This window comes from Hibiscus syriacus, unplaced genomic scaffold (assembly GCF_006381635.1).
Source record: "Hibiscus syriacus cultivar Baekdansim isolate YM2019G1 unplaced genomic scaffold, ASM638163v2 tig00110260_pilon, whole genome shotgun sequence".
Classification (NCBI taxonomy): domain Eukaryota; kingdom Viridiplantae; phylum Streptophyta; class Magnoliopsida; order Malvales; family Malvaceae; genus Hibiscus; species Hibiscus syriacus.
The window spans coordinates 949,218-962,549 of NW_024062651.1; the positions used below are offsets into that span (position 1 = coordinate 949,218).

General features: G+C 29.1%; 1 protein-coding gene across 1 annotated transcript; it reads right to left on the reverse strand.

Annotated features, from left to right (window-relative positions):
• Positions 1 to 3,611: 3,611 nt before the first annotated feature.
• Positions 3,612 to 4,851, reverse strand: LOC120115240 (cyclin-dependent kinases regulatory subunit 1). The gene is made up of 3 exons (XM_039135997.1): positions 4,765 to 4,851; positions 4,550 to 4,610; positions 3,612 to 3,816 (listed from the first exon to the last, which is right to left on the reverse strand). The coding sequence occupies exons 1-3, from the start codon at positions 4,815 to 4,817 to the stop codon at positions 3,694 to 3,696; spliced, it is 237 nt and encodes a 78-aa protein (XP_038991928.1). The 5' UTR covers positions 4,818 to 4,851; the 3' UTR covers positions 3,612 to 3,693.
• Positions 4,852 to 13,332: the final 8,481 nt, after the last annotated feature.

Sequence of the window (13,332 nt, forward strand, 5' to 3'; positions counted from 1 at the left end):
ATTAAACTTAAATATTAAATTAAAAATATTTTAATAAAAATTCGCATAAATATTATAATCATTAGATTATCTTAGTTTTAAGAAATAATGTATTTAACATATAATTAATATGTTAAATTTTTTTTTTTAAATAATTTAAAAATATATAAATAACATAATGGTTCAATACATGAGAATACATTTTCATTCATTTAACCAAAAAGTATTTTTATTAAAATATATTATTATTTGTTAATAATCGGTGAATAAAATTGAGAATATAATTTTAAAAAAAATATTTATTCTTTTAATAATAATTTTTTCCACGAACAAAATAATTTCTCTTAATAAAAATTTATCCTAAAAAATGCTTCATTAATATTCATCTACACCTAGCAACTCAATGGTATAAGAAGTTAATATTTGATCAACTTTATTTCTACTTTCAATTTAAACATTAGAAAATAATTTCTTTTGTCACCCTCCTAATTTTTTAGGATTTTGTCTTCATTCATTTTAATATCTTATACTTATTTTAATAGATAAGAGAATCTTCTGTATATATATAAATTTTTTAAATGATGTCATATTATTTATCGCTTCAATCAATTCATTAATAAAATTAAAAAGGGTTTTAGGGTATTATAGGGATTTGCAATTTCTAGAGATTTTTCCCTTAAACCTTCGTTTTAACAAATTATTTTGGCATCCATCTAATCCATTTTATTTTCAATTTTAACAAACAGAAAAGGAACTGAATCAATCTCCTACTCATCAATGTCAACTCCCTCTCCTCCCACCACCACCGCCACTCCAAACGGCCGATCCTTTCGAGTTTTCAGCGAATCCGACGAAATCCAGATCCTCAAATGCTTAATCAGAGCCACCAAATCCATTTCTCCGCCAATCACCACCGTGGGTACCCCAACAATCAACCGCATCATTAAGCTTCTCAACCACAAGTTCTCCCCTTCCCAAATCAACGACAAGCTCAGTAGACTTCGAGACAAGTACCACAAGCATGCAAGAAACAAGTCTCTGGTAAGAACCCACCACGGCCGAAGATATTCAAGCTTTCCAAAAGAATCTGGGGTAAGAAGACGATACCCAGAAAGAAGAATGATGAAACGGGAAGTGAAAAGGAAGATGGGGTTGGGAATTTGGCGAATTTCCCTTACTTGGTGACTGAGTTTTCGAGGGTTTTGCCTGGAAATGAGGTTTGGAAAGAGAAGATGGTGGGATTGGGAGAGGATAAGTTGAGGAAGATGGATCAAGAATGGGTTTTTCTTAAGGTTGAAGAAGCTAAATTGGTGGCTAGGAAAGCTGAGTTAATACAACAGCAGATTATGGAGGTAATGGGGGAAACTGGGTCTGCAAATGGGGTTTAGTTAGTTGCTTACTGAAGATGAAAATAAGTTTTGATTCTCATACTGGTTCTTTCTTAGTCGAATAGAAGAAGAAAGGGGTTTAGGGCTCAGAATTTTTTCTTCATATATTATAATATTAGTTAAAGTGTCAGTCGACAAGAAGTCCATTATACTCTCAAAAATGGCGATGAACAATCCAGGTAAGTGGTTAACGAGCTATGTAAGTTTTTTTTTTTTTTTTTGTTAACATGGGAAGTTATGCGGTGCGACGTTTAAAAAACAATAACGTATTAGATACCGTTTATATAATATAATAGGTACCGTTTATATAATATAATAAGTTAATTACAGAAAATATTATCAAACACAATAACATATTAGGTACAATTTATATAATGTAATAGATAACGTTTATATAATAAAATAAGTTAATTATTAGAAACATTATTAAACACAATAACATATTAGGTAGCGTTTATATAACGTAATATGTAGTGTTTATATAATAAAATATGTTAATTATTTAATTTGTTATTACAATATATTATGTAAACGCCTAAAATATTATCAAGGATAACATAATCGGTTATTTACTAGAAATATTATCAAGTATAATAATGTAAATGGTAAAAAAAATAGGTTCTACTTATTACATTAAACTACCTACCAGATATGTTGAAAGTGTCGATTCCATTTAAATAAGTATCGATATTTTTGGAATTTAAAAGAAAAAGAGTAATAACGCCTATAAAGTATCGATACTTTATAAAAATATATCGATACTTTACAATATAACAGGTAAAAAATAACAAAACCAATTTCATTATGACAAAGCAGATAAAATTTACTGGATATATTGAAATGCTTAAAAATGTTTCTAGTAATTAACTTATTTTATTACATAAGCGCTACTTATTACATTATATAAGCGTTACCTATTATATTATATAAGCGGTATCTAATATGTTATTGTGCTTGATAATGTTTCTAGTAATTAACCTATTTTATTATATAAGCACTACTACCTATTACATTATATAAGTGCTACCTATTACATCATATTTTTACCTGTTATAACAGTTTCATTATAATAAAATCGATACTTTACAATATAACAGGTAAAAATATGACAAAATCAGTTTCATTATAATAAAACCGATAAAATTTACCTGATATGTTGAAAGTATAAATACTTTTTATAAAAATGTATCGATACTTTGTTGAAAGTTGTGTAATTTATGTTTAAAAAAATTTTAATAGTGTTTTATGTTTTCCACCTACAATATTAATTTAATAATTTCATTTACGCAAAAAATTATTTGATTGTTTTGATATTTTATAAAATATTATTTAGAATTTAAATTTAACAATTTTAACCAAAGATAATAATAAATATGTAATATTTATGTTTATTATTTTTAATTTAATAATAATATATACCGTAACATAAAAATAAATCATTAGACATGTATAATTACTAAATTAATATCTTAAAACTCATTAAAAATAACCTTAAATTAATGTTTTTCACAGTGAAATAAGTATGGACACATATATATATATATATATATATATATATATATATATATATATATCGATACTTACCGATAACCAAAGTTTACCGGTTACCAATTTTTTTAATAGTTTTTCATGTTTTCTACCTAAAACATTATTAGTCTATCAACATAATAGGTAGCGCTAAACCAAATTTATTAAATATCTTTTAATATATCCGATAATACTGTATATTAGCTGTATATTAGTCGTCTTTCCTGAGACAATCCCATATTAACATGAGTGATCAATTTATCACAAATAATATTAGTGACCAATTTAATAGTTTTGAAACTTCAGTGATGAAAACAAAAATTTATTCAGACATTAGTAACCATTTGTGTAATTAACCCTAATTTATTTTGGTTTCTTATTAGAGCCGTTTTAGATTTCCAGATTTAGAATTTTCTGCTGATGTTTTTAGGCATTTTTTTTGTGGGGCGGGGGGGGGGAATTCAATTAAACTTTAGATTGATAAATAATACGTACTCCGCAATTGAATTCAAATTTCAACACGAGAACTCATCAATAAAGTTTACAAACTTAATCAAGCACATAGAGAACTCAATAAAATTCTGGAAAACGTTTTCATACATGCCATCTAAAGCATGTTAATTTTATATCTAATGCAGAGTGCCAATGACCAGGAAGCAAAGCCTAAACACGGAATTCTCCACAATAGAGAACTACAACAGAAACACGATCCTTGATTACACCCAACTGTTTATGCAGAGAAGCTTTTTTCAATCAATTTTATTTAATACTAAAGCTGATGAAATTACTTGGCAAGAGCCTACTGCTGTTGCTGCTGATAGTTAAGAGGCCTCCTGAAAAGCATGATGTGTGGTTCAGGACGATGAATAGCATAATGAACCCATCCACGACTCTGCTGTACCCCGATTGCACGCCACTCATTCTACAAAAACAAGGATACCCAAAATCAGCATCAATACAACTTGCTTCAAGGTTTAAACCCTAATCCTTGAAAACAATTGTAAACTACTACATTGAGTAGAGATGGGCATAAAATTTTATGTTAAGGAGTAAAATTCTAAAGTTTTTAAGAGGAATTCTTTTTTTTTTAAAAAAAATTTAGGAATGGTGAATTTATAAAATTCTAAGAATAAAAACAAATTATCGATCGAAAATACAAAAAAAAATTAAAATATATGATAATTTGAAATTTTCAGAAAACAACAGACTCTCTCTCTCAGCCCATCCCTAGCTCCAAGAGTGTGTGTTGGTATATCTAATGCTTGTAATTACAAAGCACATGACATTTAACATCATAGTTTACTCATTCAAACCATACTTCAATTCTAAGCCAAGTGGTAAATATACCGCAAATCATATGACAAGCATCACAAACTAAGAAATCTGAAGCTTATAATACATGTGGGCAAGTGTAGGAAGTACTAGGCATGGTTTCCGTCAGCGCAACATTACCCACAGTATTAAAATGATTTTTTTCTTCAATATAGACAGCCAGCTATTTTCATTTCTCATCATTGATGAACAATCAAATCAGAATTATTAAAATTAAATAAAAACCCGAATTCAGTTTTTGAAACTAAGCAAAAGTGGAATTGAATAAAAGATGAACATTTCAGTAAAACCCTAAGAAACAACAAACAAACAAACATACATACTTCAGAAAGGAGGCGATTCTTCGGGAGAAGTTTGGCCACTTCAGAAGGAAGAACAACATGCCTGTACGATCACCAACATAAGAAAATTGAAAGGAAAAAAAAAAAGCAAGTACGAAATCGAAACTGATTAAAACAGAAAAAGAAATCCAGCCTAGCGTTCTGAAAATCGAACATGAGATGAGAAGCAGTAAAAAGTAAAGGAAATAGAGTATTACCTGTATTCATAAATATCATCGAAGTATTTCTCAGAGTATTGAATTTGACCCATTTTCTTCTTTCCTTCAAAAAAGAAAAAACTAATGTTCTGGCTCTGTTAGAGATCAAAGTTCGATTTCAATATTCGATGAGCCAGAAACGAAACAATTGAGAGAAAGATAAACATGCGATGATTATAACATAATACTAATGATAATACATCTAAAAAGAAAAATCTTCAACGTACCTTTAGGGGGTGTTTGGTTCAAGGATTGTGGATTCTTATGGGATGGGAATCCCACATTCCCATTCCCATGTTTAGTTGGCCCGGAATCTCATTCCCGGTAATGTTTTATTACTAATAGTAGATTTTTTGGGTATATTACCGGGAATGTCATTACCTCCCTTCCCTTATGTATTGTAACATTACCGGTGTTTTGGACTAAAATGCCCTTAAAATTTTATTTTTTTTCAAAAATATCCTTCTTCTGTCATTGAATAATAAAAATTTTACGAATGTTAAATTACAAATTTATCCTTAAATTATTTTAGATTTACAAAAAAAAATCTATAATTAAATTTTTATATAAAGTTCAAGGGTTAAAAAAAATTTACCCTTTCATTAAACCTTTTTTATATTTTTAATTTTGTAAAAAAAATTATATAAATATTATGAATTTAATTTTTTAAAGAAAATATATAAATATTTTACAATTTGTAATATTATACAAATATATAATAACGAAAATTTAGTCAAATATACATTCCAATAATCTTTTATTCCTTTAACCAAACACGTTAATCTTACATTCCTGCTAAACCAACTAAACACAAAATACAACATTCCCAGTAATCATATTCTTTGGTAATCTTTTATTCCCACTGGTAATCTTACATTCCGTGAACCAAACTCACCTTAGGGAGAGAGAAATGAAAAGTGATAAAAGATTTGATTGGGGGTCTCTGATTTATCAAAAGAAAAAGAAAATATCAAAGACGTTAAGTAAGAGAAGCAGAGAATGAGGTAAACTAGTTGTTAAGTAACAAATATAAATTAAAAAGAAATTTAAATTTCTCCCGCTCTTTTATCGAATCATTCGATTCATTTTTTTCCTTTTTCTTTTCAATTTGGTTCAGTCAAATTCAAACGACAAATTGCTTCTTCTCCAGAAAGGTAAGGTATGCCCCCTCTTTTGACCAAAGTCTTTTTTCAAGAAAGAGGATCATGCATGCTTCAGTTCGTCCCACAGAAAAAGAGAAATATCCAAAGGAATTACTTTAGGCACAAGTTTAACATGAGGGAAAACAAACTCCGTGTTCTCTGCTGGAGGCCCCAAGGATATATGTAGCAAGGTGCCCCCTGCCATTATAAAGTTCTAATTTAGTAAGATCACACATGTGCCCTTAAAGTTGCCACTCTCTGGTCTTAATCAACTTAAATGCCTTCCCCTAATTTCAGCATTTCTGCATGCCGTCTTCTTTTTTCCCTTTGAATAATCTATCGGGATTATAAGAAAATATTTGTTCTGTTAAAATTTTTTTTAAGGATTAACTACACGGATTATCACTTATGTTTGTATTTTGTCCACTTTTAGTCATTGATTTCAAAAAACATAAGATATAATCACTTTCGTCTTTATTTAATTAAGATACGGTCACTTTCGTTTTTATTTAATTAAGATGTGATCATCACGGGTTAATTGTTGTTAACAATTAACAGAATATGTGACGTGATAGTTGGTATAATCACACATTTGGTCCCTGTTATTTGTATATTCTCTCAATTTAATCGTACCTTTTATCACACCCAAATTTAGGGGCTTCGTCGTCACCTTCCGAGCAAACCCCGACCATCTATTCGCTTGCTCGGGCCACCCTTCGTCGGAAAGATTGAGAGAAATGTTCATCACTTTCTATCTTCGGTGTACGCCTCCAAATGTTGATGATCGACAACGCCAGAACCAGTCGACACATCATCTCAGCCTAATCAAATCTTGATCGGCCACGCCCCGTGAGCCCATATCGTTGACGTGAAAACTCGTTGAAAGCTGCAACAGAAAAAAACCCATCGTCGTTGTACTATTTTTAACGATTCCGACCAAACCATCAACCGTCGCACCTCACCGTCATCTCCATTGCATTCGCTGGCGTCGTGCGACCAAAACCCAGTGAGGATCGTCTCCTCTCCATCGTGCCGTCGTCGTTCACCGTTGGGGGTAAGTCTTGCGCACTTTCCGGCCGATTCATGTTGGTTTTGGTTGGTTTTTTGCTTGAATTGAGTTTAAATCGTGGAAAATGGTATTTTGGAGTGATCAGCCGGTGAAAACATCCTTTATCGCCATCGTACGCATTGGTAGTGCGCGTGAGATTCGACGACCGGTTCAGGAAGTTTCTGGAATCGGTTCAGCCGAATCGAACCAGTCCAGTCAAACCAGTCTAAATCAGGTCTGTCGACCTGAACCGAGTCAACCTGACCTGTTGATTTTGACCTGGCCGGTTGACCATTGATCGATCTGACCGTTGACTTTGACCAGTTTAACTGTTGGTCATTGACTTTGATCGGTTTGACCTTTGACCAAAAAGTCAATTTTTTTGAAAAGTCATATTTTATGTTTTTCTACGTCTTGAGTCCGAATCCAAAGTCCATTTTTCCAAATTCACACCAGGTAAGCCATTTTCAGTGTTTTATCTTCGAATTCAATTTGGTTTTTCGATTAAGTTCAGTTTCTGGCGTAAATTCGTTTGATATGTATCTGAGACATTATGGGACGTGGAATTAAAGTTTGAGGGTGATCGAATAGTGTTTAAATGTTCGATCGATGGAGGTCAAAAATCGAGATAATACATTACTACCTTATGTATGCTTTGTGGAACATGCGAGCATTGGTTGATGCGCATAAAAATAAGTTTGGTTACATGTGTGTAATTAGTAAAATTTTAAACTCAATCTGATTGTGAAATAAAATAAATTAAACTGAATAAGGCTCAGACTACCTGCATAGACACAAGAAGACTGATAAGAATGATTTCAAGTTCAACGATTATCCAGAAAAACAAATAACCTCATATTCTCTAAATTTTATTTATTTAAAAACTTTAATACCGAAACTACCTGATTATGAAATCACTGAATTGCCCTTGAAGTGTAAAATGACTATATTATATGACTAAGTTGAACTTCATGGAAGTACTGTAGGTTTCTAAATTGTGTAAACAACTGAATTACTCTGGAAACTCTGAAGTGACCTAGATAACTTGACTACTAAATGACCTAAGTACCCTCAATGACATAGAATTAAGTGAATGACTTGGATAAGTCTGGAAACGCTGATGAACTTATATATTGTACTGTCCATAAGGGTTTTGAACCACGAATCCATCACATCGACATTTCGTGATACCGTTACAACACATAAATGAAATAAATACTATTGGAATCACTCCTGTCATGTTTGAAATCTCAAATAACTTTGAACGGATATATCTGACAAATTACCAGAAAAGGTACATAGATTTAGATTGAAAAGAATTTACTGAAATGTCATCGATCTGTGAAATATTAAAATGAATCTGATATTTAAATGACTGAAATACCCCTAAACCCCAAAAGAATTAAAATACCTTGAACTTTAAGATGACTGAAGTAACCTCCAGAGTTGAAGTGACCTAAATACCCTAACGGCTAGAAATAAGTGAATGTCTTTGGATAAATTCTAGTAACGCCAACAAACTTATGTTGTATCACTCCTTAAAGGTTATGGAGCATAACTCAAGTGTGTTGAGTATTCTTGATACTGATATATCACAGAAATGTATAATACCATTACATATATGGTCGTCTCCTCTAGTTCCGTTCAGTGTGATTCTGAAAGTGACTAGTTCAACAAGTGTAATTAATATTAAAAAATGATTATTCGTGAAGTATATCAGTTCGGAATATTGACAAGTTTTATAGGGTGGAGATCGGTTCGTACAATTTGACTTGAAATCATCATAATTCAGTATAAATTTGGAATAATGCCATTTTACCCTTATTGGATTAAGTTAATAAGAAGCCATCAGAAATTAAAATGTCTGGAATACTCCTATTTGCCTGAAAAATGGGAATACTCATGTTAGGTCATATTTGATTTTTATACTGAGTATGAACATGTATAATTTAAATTATGTCTGTAATATATGAATGATTTTTTCTAAACTTGTATTTTAATTATAAATTATTTTATGATTGTACACATTTTAATTAAAATGTTAAATTTTCTTGGATTTTTATTGTGGGTACTCTGGTGACCCTAATGTTACACCTTGGATCGGATCGGGTCACTCACATTGGTTTGTGGGTGTTACACCTTTAAATAAATTTTTACATAAAATAATTTTTTAAATGAAAATAAAATTAAAATATTTTTAAATTAAGTTAATAATAAAATATTGTTGATAAGTTAATATAAAAATATTTTTTAAGTTAATATATATATAAAATATTATGAATTTAAGTATTTCTACTCTAAGAATGGAGGATTAAATTAAAATAAAGTTAGTCCTCCAACCGAATGGTGACATGTGACATCATTCAATTGGATGATTAAATTTATTTTAATTTATTAAAAGTAGGACTAAATTGAGAGAATATATAAATAACATGCACCAAATGTGTGACTATATTAAAATATTTAACAATTGTTAACAACAAGTAACTCAGGGTGACCACATCTTAATTATATACAAACGAAAGTGACTATATCTTATGTTTTTTGAAATCAGTGACCAAAAGAGGACAAAACGCAAACATAAGTGATCATTTGTGTAGTTAAGCCTTTTTTTAATCATCAATAACGTACACACACCTGCAAAAGCAACTATTTGAATTTAAAATCTATAGAGAAAACAACATTCCTTTTAACCACTAAACTCACTAAATGGGTTCAAATTAAAATTTACACATCATAATTAAAATTATCTAATATGTATGATGTGTAAATTTTAATTTATATAAGATTATTTATTTTAGAGTTTAAAGATTTTATTTAGGGTTTAAAGACTTAAGACTTATGGGTTATTATTTTAGATTTTAGGGTTTAAGCTTAATTATATATAAGTTGTGTAAAATATTTGTTCACATCGTGTGTATCAAATAATATTCCTACTAAATATACATATAAAGATTTTTTGATTAATCTAGGATAAGTACAAAGGTTACTTAAGGATTAACAATAATTTATGAGATTCGAATCCGAGATTTTAAGGAATAACAATTCTTTTATCACCGATATTACTTGATTTGAGCAATATAGAAAGATTTTTGGATACAGGGGTTATATAAAATCAATTTTACACAATTTATCTATTTTAATAACGTTTTTTTCTATTTAATGGTTAGGGTATAAAATTTTAGAGTTTAAGATATAGGTTTAGGATTAAGATAAATAAATTATGTAAAATAAATTGTACACAATCTTTATAAAAATAATAATATTCAAATATAAAAAACAGTATAATATATATATATATATATAATATAAATACATAAATATCTTTAGATATATATTGAATAATTTATTTTTAAAATAATTTGAGTTGATTATAAAAATAGTATATATTCATAAAAGATCTTAATTAATAACACGTACATGTTCTACAAACGACCTAAAAAAATGTGTAGGTTCAACAAATTTTTAACACATCCACTTGTAAAACACGATTATGACACAATAATATAGGTGAACATTGAGAAAACTTAATTATTGATAATGTATATATATCTTGTAGACGTAGTTGTTCGAACTTAGGTTCTCTAAAGAGAACAATATTTCTTTTACTATCGAGTTCATTTAATGAATTATTTATTTAAATTTTTTATTGTAATTTGATTATAATATTCAAATTTAATATAATAATATCAATTAGATTAAAGTTAATCGAGTTTTACTTCTTAATTATATAATTGTAAACACCAAACGATTTATTATATGTACCAAAACCAAAATCTATATATAATTATTTACCAGCGTTGTAGTTGAGTTTGGGAAGGAGGGGCAACTTCACATGCCCAAAATTGAGAAGTCAACGTATAGTTTAAAAGAGTAAATTACTTATTTAGTTATCTATTCATTATTTTAATTTTAATTTTTGTCATTCAATTATTGATTTTTAAATCATATTTAACGTTACGTTTTATTTTTATTTAAGTCACCCACTACTAAAAAAATAATGGCGATGCTAACGTGAAATTCTTAATTTTTAGATAAGCTTGTTTTGTATGAGTATTGTGTGCTTATTAAATTATTTTATGTTTTTTATTTCAAATTATAGGTTGTTAAGCTTAATAAAAAATACAATTTACAAGTAAATTTATTCATTTTTGTCTATTCTTATAGTTTTATTTTTCGATACTTCTTATTATTATTATTAAAAATCTAATTTCTATGTTCCCCTTGTACAGCCAAAATCTTAAAAAACAAGTTTGTGTTACATTTTGTTTATTATACTATTGTTGTCTTTGTAGAAACATCTCGTGCTCGTATTACATTTTTGTGTCCTACCCAACATACTATGGATTCAAATTGTCTACTTTGGAATTTGGATAGTCCTTAATCAGAGTATCAAAAATATAATTGGAAAAAAAAATACAGAACATATATTGTAGGGTAGGCGAGTTGTTTACGTGACAGTTTTGGTTGGCAAGAGGACATGATCTCTTCGGCTTGCCGCTTGCATGCACTTTGCAAAGTACGTCGCATTAATGTGCCATTAAGAAGAGACAAGCTGTTGGGTTTACCTAAAAGATCCTTACTTTTAGGGCCATTGCTTCCCAAAGCATGTGCATCACTTGTTGTGTTCTATCCATTGCTTTTAAATAATAATACTCGTTTTCTTGTCTCGTTATTGTGTAATAATAAATATATTAAAAGTCATTAAATTAAAATAATTTTTTATTGGTGAATATTTAAATATTACAAAATATTTATTAAACTTCTTAAATAGTTACAGTATAATCTTTCTAATTTAGTAAATTATTATAAAACGATTATTGAACTTATCAAAATGTATTACTACTTCATAATGGGTAAAGATCATTTTATAATAGTTCGAAAAGTTAAAGGATCATTTTGTAATATTTGAACATTCACTTTTAAAAAAAATTGACATAGTTTATGAACATCTAATTAATTTACCCAATAATGTAGTTGTCTAACCACTCATTATTTGTTCATTTGATAAGTTCATGTTAGTAATTTTCAATGCTATTTACCTAATGTTGTTTTAAAAATTCTATTCTCAGGGGACTCTATCTGTTCATTGTTCTATATTTCCTTTTATATATCTGCACGCTACATTGATCTCTTTAGCTCACTTATTCTTTCTTTCACATAATTCAAAACTTTAAGATCATATCGACATAAAGAGAATAAGTCTCAAATCATCATATAATTTTAATAATTTTTATTATTTTATTTTATTATTATCGGGACAATAAATTTACTAAATAAGTTATTTTGGGTATGACATTAATGTATTTGATTTCATATTTTTGAACATTAAAAAATTTTGAATAATAATTTAGGTCACTTTAGTGATTAATATGACTTTTGAGATTTGACCGTAACGTTAAAATCAATTCTAGAATGTTACATTTAGTGGTATTAGAACTTTTGACTCGCTAATTTTGGACTCGATAGTCATATTACTGAAAATTGATAAATAAATAACCTAATTTAGAGATTAAATGAAACATATTTTAAACTAGTTTTATAACACAAAAACATTGGAAAATTGTTTTGACGTGTTCTAAGACTGTCGATCATAACTCTATTTACTTTGTTTCTCTCTATATTTAAGTACATAACTATTAGACAGCTCGACAATTCATTATAAGCAACCGAGGTCGTGGAACCTATTTCTATGATATTGCGACATGTTAACAGTGAGCATGATAGATATCAAGCTAGAAACTTGTATGATAATACATGTGAGTTACTTGGAGAAAAGCCTAAGTATAAATCATCTGATCTAGGTACAATTACGTATAATGAATAAAAGAAACTTGATCAAAGGATTTATCTTTTATATGAATGTTGAATAAAATAGTTGCACAACGAGAACTCTAGAGTTGATTCTAGAAAACGAAGAAACATAATGAATCTGAATGGAATTATCTTAAATGGGATGAAGTTCCTAATACATTTTTGTAAGTAAGATTAAGCTATAAATGGTAAGATGGTATAAAATCTATTAGCAAGTGAAGACAATTTCTAGGACAAAGTGTTTTTTAGAGAGGAAAGTTGTCATACCTGAAATTCGGGTTTGAAATTTTGGACGTATTAGTATGACTTTTAATTAGCTGAAATCTAAATTTTGGGTTTTAATTGAGAGATTTGTGAATTGGGGGGGGGGTTAAATTGAAAAAACTAAGAGTTTTAGGGGTTAAAGTTGGTTTTGGGAGTGTGTTGCCAAAACCTAAAACCACAGTTAAATGGAGGGTTGCCCATACAATTTGATCATTCCTATAATTTTTACTACTCGCCATCCTTTCCCTACAAAAGCTTTTGAAGAACTCAAAAATAAAATTCCTTGAAGGAGTATAAAGG

What these genes read in the sequence shown, in the direction of transcription:
- LOC120115240 (XM_039135997.1), bottom strand. Translation starts at nt 4,817, where the DNA reads ATGGGTCAAATTCAATACTCTGAGAAATACTTCGATGATATTTATGAA. An exon ending in GATGATATTTATGAATACAG is followed by an intron (nt 4,611 to 4,764) that starts GTAATACTCTAT and finishes GTGATCGTACAG; the next exon opens with GCATGTTGTTCTTCCTTCTG. An exon ending in AGAATCGCCTCCTTTCTGAA is followed by an intron (nt 3,817 to 4,549) that starts GTATGTATGTTT and finishes TTGTTTTTGTAG; the next exon opens with AATGAGTGGCGTGCAATCGG.